The sequence below is a fragment of the Neltuma alba genome, unplaced genomic scaffold (genome assembly GCF_004799145.2).
Source record: "Neltuma alba isolate B1F8T4 unplaced genomic scaffold, ASM479914v2 tig00003753_pilon, whole genome shotgun sequence".
Lineage (NCBI taxonomy): Eukaryota > Viridiplantae > Streptophyta > Magnoliopsida > Fabales > Fabaceae > Neltuma > Neltuma alba.
Genome location: NW_021633415.1, coordinates 7,884 through 21,586, shown reverse-complemented (window position 1 = coordinate 21,586; position 13,703 = coordinate 7,884). Strand labels below are relative to the sequence as shown.

Genomic DNA, 13,703 nt, shown 5'->3' with positions numbered 1-13,703 from the left:
GCACTCTCTCCTTTGATACAAAAACATAAAATTTAATATAATAAAATAAAGTTATTTTTATGAAATAAAAATTATCTTATGGGCATCCTATGAACATTGATTTTCAATAGCATCCGATATTATGTTGCACCAATATGTTTGGTTGATTTCAGAATCATGAAGTCTGTCATGTCTGGTTGTAATCAAATGTGACCAATTATAGTTATGAATTCAAGTAGGACAAAAAGAGAGTAGTTGGAATAGTTTGGATATTATTTGTCTATAAAAGTCTTAATCTGATACACATTACCTACACTTCACGTTATCATTCAAAAGAATTGCAAGCATGGTGATCAACATGTTAAGCCGTACTTTCAATCTCTTTTTCTTGATTGCAACCTTGTGCATCTTTATGTGTGCAGGAATTCCCAACATGAAGAGTTGTGCTCAAACAGATAAGCAGGCTCTTCTGAAGTTGAAAGCTAGTTTCATTGATGATCATGGAATCCTTTCCTCATGGAAATATGAAGTTGATTGTTGTGAGTGGAATGGGGTTTCTTGCAATCCTTTGACAGGTCATGTCACTAAGCTGCATGTCTCATTGAATTATTTAGGATATTTAGAAGGTAAAATCGATTCTTCACTATGTGATTTGCAACATCTAACTCACTTGAATCTCAACTTTAACGATTTTGGAGGAAATGAAATTCCAAAATGCATTGGTTCTCTTAACCAACTAAGAAAGTTGATACTTTCAGATGCTGGTCTCGGTGGTATTATCCCACATGAATTGCAAAATCTATCTAATCTTGAAACTCTAGACCTTGGGTTTAATTATGGTTTGATTTCAACTGATCTTGAGTGGATTTCTAACGTTTCTTCTTTGAGACATCTTGATTTGTCAGAAGCTGATCTAAGTAAAGTTATCAGTTGGCAGTCATCTTTATTAAGAAAAGCTCCTCAATTAAGAGAGTTGATACTTTCAGGTGCAGATCTTGTTGGCATTATTCATCATCAACTACAAAATCTATCTAATTTGGAAACTCTTGACCTTAGTGGAAACGATTTGATCATAAATGATCTTAAATGGATTTCCCAACTTCCCTTTTTGAGGCATCTTGATTTGTCTTACGTGAATCTAAGTCAAGCTATTGATTGGCAATCATCATTATCAAAAGTTTCCTCTCTATTTGAGCTTCGCTTAGCTGCATGTGCTCTACCTCAAGTCAATCCTAAATCTCTTGTCCCCAATAATTATTCCACTTCTCTCACAAGCCTTAGCCTTAGAGCTAATTACTTTGACGCTTCAATCTTGTATTGGGTGACTAATATTAGCAAAACGTTGGTAGAAATTGATCTCTCTTCGAATTCTTTCCAATATATTCCTGCTGGCTCATTTTCAAATATGAAATCTCTTAAAATTCTAGATCTCTCGTCAACATCCTTGCAACATGTTGCTTCAAGCGCCTTTACAAATACCACTTCTCTTGAACACTTGGATCTTTCCAAAAATAATCTTACCAATGATATAGGGGAAGCCATCTCTCATTTATGTCCATTGCGTGAGTTGCTGTTATCCTTCAACAATTTATCTGGTCCATTAAGAGATTGGGTGCCACAGTCGTATTGTGCCCAACATAGTATAGAGGTATTGGACTTAAGTGACAATTCATTTAGTAGTGGGCCATTTCCTGATGTTTCGAAATTCTTATCCTTGGTCTAACTAAATCTTCATAATACTAGTCTTAATGGGCCAATTCCACAATCACTTGGGCACTTACATCATCTTTTAGATTTGGATATAAGTCATAACAATTTGAGTGGGCCATTCCCAAAGCTTCATGAACTTTCATCATTGTCAGCCTTATATATGTCTGACAATAAGTTCAATGGTGTGGTCAATGAAGTACATCTATCGACTTTATCCAACTTGCGAAGTTTGGATGTCTCTAACAATTTCCTTTATTTCAACTTTAGTTTCAAATGGGTTCCACCTTTTCAATTGCAAGCATTTTATGCAAGGTCATGCAATTTCAGCGTTGGCTTTCCAATGTGGCTCAAGCATCAAAGGAAGCTTTGGGCATTGGACATTTCTGATGGCTCAATTTCAGATTCAATTCCTGAATGGATATGGCTATTCCCGTATTTGTCATTTTTGAATATTTCGCATAATCAAATCTATGGAGAATTGCCAAAGTCGTTACCAAAATCTGGAATTGTCTGGGATTTTAGCTTCAACAATTTGTCAGGTGCCATACCGCAATTTTCACAAGAAGTAAGAGTCTTGTTTCTCTCAAATAATATGTTCTCAGGCTCCATATCTTCTTTATGTGCAACATTGCAATCTCGATTACATCATCTTGACATGTCAAGTAATTTGCTATCAGGAAAGCTTCCTCACCGTTGGAGTCAATTTCCTTACTTGGCAATTTTGATATTGGCAAACAATAATTTCTCAGGGGCAATACCATCTTCGATTGGTGCTTTGGAGTTTATTGAAACTATCCATTTAAATAACAATAGCTTCTCTGGAAAGATACCATCTTTAATGAACTCTCTATTTTTGAACTTCATTGATTTTGGCCAGAATAATTTGTATGGAGAGTTGCCGACATGGATTGGTCTTTACTTGCCAAATTTGATTGTTTTGCGTCTCCAATCAATCCAGTTTCAAGGAAATATACCTACAAGTTTATGCGAGTTATCACTTCTTCAAATTTTAGATCTCTCGCAAAATAATATTACTGGGACAATACCCCATTGCCTCAATAACTTGAATGCTTTGTCAAATTTAACATTTCCAAGGGATACCATTTCTTATAGTATGGAAACTTTGGCTTTTCAACAAGGATCATCATTTTTCATTGACTATGCAACGTTGAATTGGAAAGGGAAATTTGTGAAATATGACAAGAATCTTGGGCTAATGACAGCCATTGATCTCTCTGGTAATCATCTGACAGGAGAAATTCCTAGTAGCCTAACATCACTTGTGGCATTGGCATCCTTGAATTTATCGAGAAACAACCTGATAGGATTCATTCCTAAAAACATGGGTCAAATGAAAATGTTGGAATCACTTGATTTGTCAAGTAACTTTCTTTCTGGTGGAATTCCAATAAGCTTCTCGGCTTTGAATTTTTTGAGTTTCTTGAACTTGTCTTTCAACTACTTATCTGGAGAAATTCCACAAACCACTCAGCTTCAGACATTTGATGCTTCCAGTTACATAGGAAATCATGGACTTTGTGGCCAGCCACTCACAAAAGGATGTTCAAGAAATAGTGACACTGATCCAAATCGCAAGGCAAGTCTTAGTAATGACGCAAATGAAAAAGATGAACTCGTAACTGTTGGATACTACGTCACTATGGTTTTAGGATTTCTTGTTGGATTTTGGGGAGTTTGTGGAAGTTTAATCCTTAAAAGTTCATGGAGAGCGGCTTATTTTCAATTCTTCACCAACATGTGTGACTGGATTTATGTTCGCTTGGTAATTTTCAAGGCCAAAATTAAAAGGAGATTCCAATACTAACAGGTATGTATAAATCTTCATTAGATTATCATTTGATATACTATATGTCGCGTAACAAATTAAATGATCCAATGGGCTCATCTATTTTTAAATGGATATAAATTACATAATTTGTGGTGATTTCCCCCCCAAAATATGCAGGTGGTTGGATGAAATGGTTGAAATCCCAATCCTCAGTGAAGACTTAGCCATGGGTTCTTGGAATTGCAAGTTTGCAAAAGCTAACGCTTCTTAGTAGTTTTTTTTTCCTTATTAAATCTATTTAAATTTTGGATGATTGTACTGGATAAATATAATGTGGCTTCAATTTTTTTTTTCTTTTTAGCTTTTTAGTTGTTCCTTTTGAACTTACATAGTTGAATATTTGAATGTTATGATATTAGCTGTGAATGTTGTTGAATTATGAATTTGTTTTGCCATTTAAAATAAAAGTATAGGAAACATATATATTATGACATAAGGGGCAGTGTTCTCTTCACTTATCTCAGACCAAGGAAAGCAATAACGGTGACCTTCATGTATCTTCTCATATATAAGTGTTCTTGCTCTTATAACTATTTTATTTCTTCAATAAATTATTTCTCTTAATTTTCAAATATTTGTCATACTAGAGCCTTAGCTTTTTCATATATCTTCAAATTAATTGGTTATTTTTGGAAAAATGTTTTACCCAGCAAAATTGCTTATTTTGGGCCTTAGTTTGGTGGACCAAATTTGTGAACTTCAACCTGTTTTAAATTTTTTATAAATATTGTTTTGTTTTATGTTGAGTTATTTATATCTCATTTTATTCGTTGATTAATTTTCTCATGATTCCTTTTGTAAAAGCTTTTGAAACGGGTTAAAAATTAATGATTAAAGAAGTAAAGTTTTCAGTTGACTCTAATCCATGAAATTTACTTCATTATGCATGTTATATTAATTTAAATTTGGATATACTTTCCTTAAATTTGTTATTATGACCAGGTAATTATTCTTGATCAAGGGGAAAAAAGAAAGCCTACCAGCTGCTGAAATGAGAAGATGAATAAAGTTCTTGAAGGAAGCAGATAGACAAGTGCAATGACAAAATATTTGTAAGTCACCTGCTTGAAAATGAAAAATTCTCACTTAAAATTTCAAAGATTTTCAAAATTTGTGAAGGTTGAAAATGACAAGACATTGATATCATCATGTGAATTGATTTGAGTCTTGTAGATTGCTGAGCATGAAGAAGAGCTTTCAAAAGTTGAAGACACGAAGCAGAGCGTACTACAATTATTTTGAAAAATGATACAAAACATTTATCGCACCTCATTTTTTATTTATTAATTTTAGTCTGAGTTAGCTTTGTAATGGAGACAACTATATGTAAAATTTAAGGGGGAAAGAGGTTCCTTCACCAGTGCAAGTTATAAAAGGTAGCATAATATCTTGTATTTTTAGTGATTTCCCAACATAATAAAAAATCCCTTACTTCGTGTTTGGACACATTTTGTCCAAACCACAATAAATTAATTGTGTGCTGATTTAATTTTTTGTATCACTGTTTCCAGTCAAGCAAGAATGACGGAAAAGATCCATTATATATAAGAAAACGTAATTAAGATCAACTTTTTTTTTTTACATTTCTTTTCATATCATTATCATTGTTATTGTTTTTTTATAACAATTATTATTATTATTATTATTTAGATCACTCCTTATGTTTTCTTTTCCAACAAAAATGACTAAACACAGCCCATTCCCTCATTCCATCAGGGTGAGGTGGGGGTTCAACAACTCCCGTCCTCGTTAACAATGTTTGGCCCTGTTGCTCCATTGGCACAAAAAGGGCAAAAAAAAAAAAAAACACAACATAATAAGAATTGTTTTTTATTTATTTTCTTATCTCCTATATTTTGATTGGGGATACTTGTGTCAATTGATAATTGATTTGTACCCTTTTCATCTTTTAACCTCCGATTTATAATACGAATCACTTGTTATATATCTTTTCATCGAGAAAAAATGTTTAGGGAGAAGACCTTGTATGATTTTTGGTCCCACAATATTATAAAGATGCTAATCAGTAAGTTATTCTTAAGAATTGAGGCTGCGTGGGAAACTAGGAGGAAAAAAAGCAAAAAGAAAGTTATTCTTTTTTTTTTAATAAATAACAATGATAACAGTAAAAAGATATGACACAATAAATCTCTATTTTAAAGAACAGGGGTCTTAGAGTTCAAAAATAATAAGGTTTTTATCTCAAGTATAGAGTTCAAAACTAGAATAAAACTGATAAGGTTTCTTGAAGCCAATTGCTTTTACCAATTCTCGCGGCAAATTCCTTGAGGAACTGTAAGTCATAATCCAAGAGCAGATTCTTCGAAGGCACATGAGGAAAAAATTTGGTGATGTGGTACGTACCCTGATTCCTTACCCATACAAAATGGTGAATCAAATCCCCGCAATGCCTAACATTGATATCGATGAGAAAAGAAGTTTTCTTTCTTTTAATCTTTTTGATCCAAGTAGTCCATCATGGCAAAAGTTCATTTGATGGAAAGCTGACATTTAGCAAATCCAAAGGATAGCAACAAGGAATTGAAACTGGCCATTTGCAAGCTGAGCTCAAGTAATGGAAAATGCCCTCGAATTCTATCATTACCATAGAATGAGGATTAAATGAACCTTTGAGTGTACTGCTTGATTCCTCTTCTTACAAATTAAATTTAGGAAAATGACGATTTGTGTCATAATTTGGGTGTTCGTGCTCTCAAGAAGAGATGATATCATGTTTCTAACCTACACTATTGCACCCTACAAATGGATTAGGTCAATTCAGATACCAAAAGTCCCAACCCAAGCAGCTTTAGAGAAAGGACAAACGAAAATTAAATGATCTATAGTTTCTTCATCATGGCATGCAAATGAGCATAAAGAGGGCACATTAAGATGATGAGCTTTGAGAATCTTTCCAATTGGCAAAAAAGCTTTCAAGAATTTTCATAAAAATTGTAAATATAATGCGTTACATAGATACATAGATTAAAAGGTATTTATAATTTATAACTTTTATTAATTAAAAAAATACTTTTTGATTATTTTGAAAGTGTTTTTCGAGAAAGTGTTTTCTTCTTACACTTAACACACGCAGTAGAAAAAGAATTAAGTAGTTGTGTCCTGCCCCACCCACTATGGCACGTGAATCAAGGAGGTTTTGAGTATATTTCTGAGGATTTGAGGATTTCAGCGAGTGCCTGTTCTATCTTGCTTATTTAGATACAATAGTAATAGTAATTTACAAGTTAGTATGCACCATCGTGGGGATATCTTTGACGATTGAATGCATTATAATTTTTTTAAAAATTTTTTGTAAGCATGTATAATCTTTATTTTATTTTCAAAATAATTTTAACGCCAATAGTTTGAATTTAATTTATATGTTTTAAATGAAAATATGGCATTAACTCATTCTAATAATAAGAATGCTATGCTTGTGTGTTTAAGAGAGTATGCGTAACACAAAAACTCTAATAAGAATATTATTCCTAATCAATCACCAAGTTACTTATTTAAAAAAAAATCATGTTATAATTAATTGTATTTTGTTTAGAGAGTGTACAACGAAAGGGTGTCCTGAACTATTGGATGATTAAAACAAGATATCTGCAAATTAATTTTTTAGAACTATTATTATTATTATTAAGAATAAGGAAATTATATAATCCACGAAGAAGATTAGAAAAGATTATAATGTGAGAGTATTTTTTTTCCAGCTAAAATTATGTGATAATCAATTGAGACCGTAAACACCGAAAAAAACATTGAAAATAACAATGTACCTGAACATGTGCGACAATTTTATGGGCACTCTCTCGTTTGATACAAAAAAATAAAATTTAATATAAAAATATCAAATAAAATTATTTTTATGAAATTAAAATTATTTTATGGGCATCCCATGAACATTGATTTTCAAGAGCATCCAAAATTATGTTGCACCACATGTTTGGTTGACTTCAGAATCATAAAGTCTACCATTAATCCTTTACTTACGAGAAACAAAATTATGAAAGTGAAACTGTTCGTAATCAAATGTAACTAATTATAGTTATGAATTCAAGTGGGAAAAAAAAGAGTAGTTGGAATAGTTTGGATACTTATTGTCTATAAAAGGCCAGAAGATTACTTAATCTGATATACGTTACCTATACTTCACTTTATCATTCAAAAGAATTGCAAGCATGACGATCAACATGTTTAGCCATACTTCCAATATCTTTTTCTTGATTGCAACCCTGTGCGTCTCTATGTGTGCAGGAATTCCCAACATGAAGAGTTGTGTTGAAACAGATAAGGAAACCCTTCTAAAGTTGAAAGCTAGTTTCATTGATGATTATGGAATTCTTTCCCCATGGAAACACGAAGTTGATTGTTGCGAGTGGAATGGAATTTCCTGCAGTTATTTGACAAGTCATTTTACCAAATTGCATGTCCTATCTAATGATCCAAGATATTTAGAAGGTAAAATCGTTTCTTCATTGGGCCTGTTTGGGAGGGTTTAAAAAATTCTTTATAAGTACGTTTCATGTAAGACGAGACAGAACTTCTCTCACATACCTGTCTTGTATTCCATAAATCACCATTAAAAAACTATTTATAAGCTACTTATAAACTATTTCAAACGGGCCCATTATGTGCAAGATGTAGGCTTAAGTTCCTATCAAATAAAGCCCTTCAAAGTTCGAGTAGTTTGGACTTGGTGTGTGTATGTATCTCAACTCAAAACAACTGGATAGTTAGGCACTTTTTTCCCGGGGCACAAGGAAGTTTCAGTTTCAGCCCATGGATAATTGTAAAGTGTTGGGCAAGATTTAAATGGTGCTGCCGTCCCTAATATAGATTAATAATTTGAAAAGATTAGTAAAATTACTAAATCATCTAATTATAAGTTACATAATTTTTTTCAAAATACTTCTTTTATATATCAATTTATGAGTGATGCAAATTAATTTTTAAAAAAATAAATATAAATAGTTTGAAGTAATTTAGTAATTTTATTTTTTTTTAAATTAGTTAACTTGGTCTTGTATTAAAAGCTATAGGTAGTAATGCCTTTGATCCAACAAATATTGACCCATAGCATATCTAATGTACAGCAAATTGAGAACCTAAGATCACCAACACAGTAAACCATCACAAAATCAGGTTTCAATTTAATTCTATCGGCGTATTGAAACCAAACCCGCATGCTTCGTACTCATTTTTATGCCGTAAAATAGTGAAAACAAATTACGGTCAAAGAAGCTGATGAATATATCATTGACCCTTCGAATTCAACCTGCCACAGTTTCTGAGAATTTCTGGCGTTGATATAGCTTTGTTGTTGCAGCATGATTGTGCATGGTCAGAGTGTGCATGTGTGCGCGTATATATATTTTCTGCCACGTCCCTTGTTCTATCTCTTTTTTATTTTTATTTTCTATACAAATATTTCCCTTTCTTCTCGGCGAACAAAAAGAACGTTCATATAATAAATTGGAAAAATGACTAGAAAATGACAAAATAAGCATACAAATAACTGAAATAATCAAATAGGCATGAGGTATCAATATGGAATTTTGACAATTCGGTAGAAAGATTAAAATATCCCTGACAAGTATTTGGAGCCAATTTCACTACTTTAATAATAATGATGATAACATTTGTAATGTGAATTATAATTTTTGTAATGAGAGTTATCATCTCGCTATTGTCATTTACAACTCGTTTCTTTCAAACCAAATAACATGTATTTAGAACCAATTTTACTAACCCGGTAATGATAATGACAATATTTGTAATGCAAATTACAACTTTTGTAAGAGAGTTGCCATCTTGTTATTACCATTTGCAACTCGTTTATTTCAAACCTAAATAACATGTATTTGGAGCCAATTCACTATCCCAATAATGATAATGACAGCATTTGTAATGTGAATTACAACTTTCTAATGAGAGTTATTATCTCGCTATTGCTATTTACAGCTCATTTCTTTCAAACCCAAGTAACATGTATTTGGAGTCAATTTCACTACCTTGATAATGATAACCACATTTGTAATGTAAATTACAACTTTTGTAATGAGAGTTACCATCTCGCTATTGCCATTTACAACTAATTTCTTTCAAACCTAAGTAACATGTATTTAGAGCCAATTTCACTACCCTGGTAATGATAATGACAATATTTGTAATATGAATTACAACTTTGTATTAAAAGTTATCACCTGTTCATATCTTCAAAGAGGTTTAAGGGCATTTTAGTCTTTCTATCAAAGTGTCAAAATTCCAAATTGATACATCAGACCCACTTAGTGATTTTAGTTATTTACATGCCAATTTTATCATTTCAAATTTCAACAGTTATTTTTTAGCCATTTTCCATAATAAATTGTTAATAAAGGATAAACGGTATCCGGTATGTCATTGCATATTTAGTGATTTTATTACTTGAGAGTGCGCAGCAAAACAGTTAGTAAACAAAGAATAAAAATAACATGAAGCATCAATTGAAAATCGAGATCCCTTGGTAGAGATATTCACCCTTTTTTTCAACTGAAAGAGCTCAATTATTGTTTATAAATAAATAATAAATATAGATTCCGCCGCTTGATTTTGGGTGAATGAACATGCAAGTCAATTTGAAAGCCAAATGTTCTATGCATGTGCGTCTACAATTATTTTAATAATTCCCAACGGCACTGCAATTAGAAAATATGCACTCTAATTGTCAATGTAAGTATTACTTAACTAATTTAAATAACTTAAAAAAATTAATTAAATCAAGGGAAAATTGCAAATAAAGACCGTGGAATATATAAAATCGCAATTTGGGTCCTTGAATTTATATAATTGCTGTCAAAGACCTGGTCCCAAATAGGAATTATGAAATGTTGATTAAAAGTCAAAAATATCCTTCTGCTTCTCCTTGTCTTTTTTTCATCTTATCATCTCCTTCTCTTTCCTTTTCTTCCCCTCGATCCTTCTCTCCATGCTTCTTTTTCCTCCTCCTCATCTCATTCCCCTTCCTTCTCCTTCTTTCCAGTCCCACTTCCTTGTCCTTAACCCCATCTCTCCCAACTTCTCTCATTCTCTCTTTTCCCTCTGTCATCTTCTTTGTTCCTTCTCCCAAAGCAAGTGAATAACAGGACTTAGAAGAAGGATGCCAAGGGAAACAATAATTAAGCTCAACAAGACTCCCGTTGGATATTGTTGAAGCCTAGCTTCAACAAGGAATTGGGTTCCAGTTTGTCACTGAGTTCTGCGTTGAAGTCGAAGACGGTTGCAGCGACGACGGCAAGTGTGCGATGATTGCTTGGTGCTCAGACAACACCCAACAAATCTGGATTTTTATTCTTCATTTCTATTTTAATTTTCAGCTTCTATTCATAATTGAAAATAACAAGTTTGATAAGTTGTTGAAAATAACAAGTTGACAAGTTCTGATACCCAATTCACGACAAGTTCAGTAAGACGAATAACAAGTTTAGGAAGGAAAATAACAACTTCTAATAAGCAATTCATAGAAATTCGAGTTTTTGTGTTAAAATGACAGCATTTTTAGATTTCTTTAGCAGATGACAAGTTTGATACACAATTCATGACAAGTTCAGTAAGGCGAATGACAAGTTTAGTAAGGCGAATGACAACTTCTGATAAGCAAATCATAGAAATTTGAGTTTCTCTATTAAAATGACATGTTCCATTAGGTTTTCATACTTTTTCTGTTAAAATGACTGAATTTCCACATTGATTTATGAAAATGACAGGTTCACAATAGAAAATGACAAGTTTCCACAAGATTTTCATACTTTTTTTTCCCTAGAAATACAGTTTGTACATTTCTGACAGCAACCACTTCTGATAAACACGAAATGACAAGTTCACAATGAAAAATGACAAGTTAAGTATGGCAAATGACAAGTTCCCATAACGTTTTCATACTTTTTCATACTTTTTCTGCTGGAATTACAATTTGCACATTTCTGACAGCACCAACTTCTGATAATTGCAAAAAAGCTCTAAATTGTGGAAATCAAGTATGATGATTATATTTCGGTGGATAAATCGATCAAGGTGTGGGATGTGAGAAACAAACGAGCCTTAAATACAGTGCTAAATGAATAAAGTTCTCACCTTATATGTAGAATTTGATGGTTTCTTGTTCATATGATATGACAATTTACATTTGGGATTTCATGGTTGAGGATGCACTTGTGAGTGGATATGATCATCATAGTGCATTTGCCGCTGGTGTTGATATGAGCATGCTTCTTGAGGGGCTTATGAGAGTTCTGGTGCTATAGTTTTATACATTAGGAGGAAATGAGAGGTGAAATTGATGATAAAAGATGTTAATCAGAAGTGGTTACTGTCAGAAATCTACACATTGTTATTTCAGCAAAAAAATTTACAATTGTATGAAAACGTGATGGGAACTTATCATTTTACATACTTAACTTATCATTCGCTATTATGGGCTTGTAATTTACTGTTTATCAGAAGTGTTTGTTGTCAGAAATCTGCACATTGTTATTTTAACAGAAAAATTTACAATTGTATGGAAACGTTATGGGAACTTGTCATTTTACATACTTAACTTGTCATTCGCTATTGTAGACTTGTCATTTACTGTTTATCAAAAGTGGTTGCTATCAGCAATGTGCAAATTGTGATCCTAGCAGAAAAAGTATGAAAATGTATGAAAACATTATGAAAACTTGTCATTTGCCATACTTAACTTGTTATTTTCCATTATGAACTTGTTATTTCGTGTTTATCAAAAGTGGGTGCTGTTAGAAATGTGCAAATTATAATTCCAACAGAAAAAGTATGAAAATGTATGAAAACATTATGGGAACTTGTCATTTGCCATACTTAACTTGTCATTTTTCATTATAAACTTGTCATTTCATATTTATCAGAAGTTGTTGCTGTCAGAAATATGCAAATTGCAATTCCAGCCAAAAACAGTATGAAAATGTATGAAAATCTTATGGAAACTTGTCATTTTCTATTGTGAACCTGTCATTTGATAAATCAATGTGAAAATCCAATCATTTTAACAGAAAAAGTATGAAAACCTAATGAGAACCTGTCATTTTAACACAGAAACTCAAATTTCTATGAATTGCTTATCAGAAGTTGTCATTCGCCTTACTAAACTTGTCATTCGCCTTACTGAACTTGTCATGAATTGTGTATCAGAACTTGTCATCTGCTAAAGAAATCTGAAAATGCTGTCATCTTAACACAGAAACTCGAATTTCTATGAATTGCTTATCAGAAGTTGTTATTTGCCTTCCTAAACTTGTTATTCGCATTATTGAACTTGTCGTGAAGTGGGTATCAGAACTTGTCAATTTGTTATTTTCAACAACTTATCAAACTTGGTTTAGACATCACCATATTACTGTCAAAACAAACAAGAAATTGCATTGACTTTTTATAAGATTCAAAGTCTAAAATACTTTCTAAGAATTCTAGCATAGCATCTATCAACGTAAAACAATAAAGAAGCACCTCAAAGAGAGTCTTTAGCTCAGAATCTTCAACATTGCTGTTAATGTTTCTAACAAAAATTGTTCTAGAAGAATGTTCAACAAAAGAAAGTTTCCCTTTAAGACGTCCGAAGCAACTAGGATCTTTATCTGGACCATTGGCCCCTTTTCCTATAGTTAGATGTTCATCGCCTTCCAGCTCCATACCTCCACCACTGCCAAACAGATCAAAATCTTCCAGGTTATCACCAGTTTTGGTAAATTATTGAAACTTGAGTCATCAAAAACACCAGAAGATGGACCATCTTCATCAAGAAGGAGATTTCTAATGGTGTTAGCCTCAATTTCTTCAAGAGATTTGTATGGTTCATCATCAAGAAGAGGGAGACGAGTTGGAGAGTGAAGAAAGAGGGAGACGACTTGGAAAGTGAAGAAAGATAAAGTTAGGGCATGTAGACAAGGGACTGCAAAAAAGCAGAAGGGCGTTTTTGTCTTTTACCTAACATTTCATAATTCTTATTTGGGACCGGGTCTCTGACAGCAATTATATAAATTCAAGGACCCAAATTGCGATTTTATATATTCCACGGTCTTTATTTGCAATTTTCCCTTAAATCAATTAATTCTAACTTATATAAAATGATTTTTCTAATTAGATTATATATTAATTTAAAGTTGGATAA

At 32.5% G+C, this 13,703-nt stretch overlaps 1 protein-coding gene across 1 annotated transcript; it reads left to right on the top strand.

The window, feature by feature from the left end:
• Positions 1-401: 401 nt before the first annotated feature.
• LOC114742418 (receptor-like protein EIX2) lies at positions 402-11,826 on the top strand (the record flags this gene model as incomplete). Its single annotated transcript, XM_028930680.1, has 3 exons — positions 402-1,602; positions 1,957-3,472; positions 11,668-11,826. Coding segments are annotated over 3 exons (2,876 nt in total), but the record flags the coding sequence as incomplete, so codon positions are not given.
• Between the last annotated feature and the right edge of the window lie 1,877 nt (positions 11,827-13,703).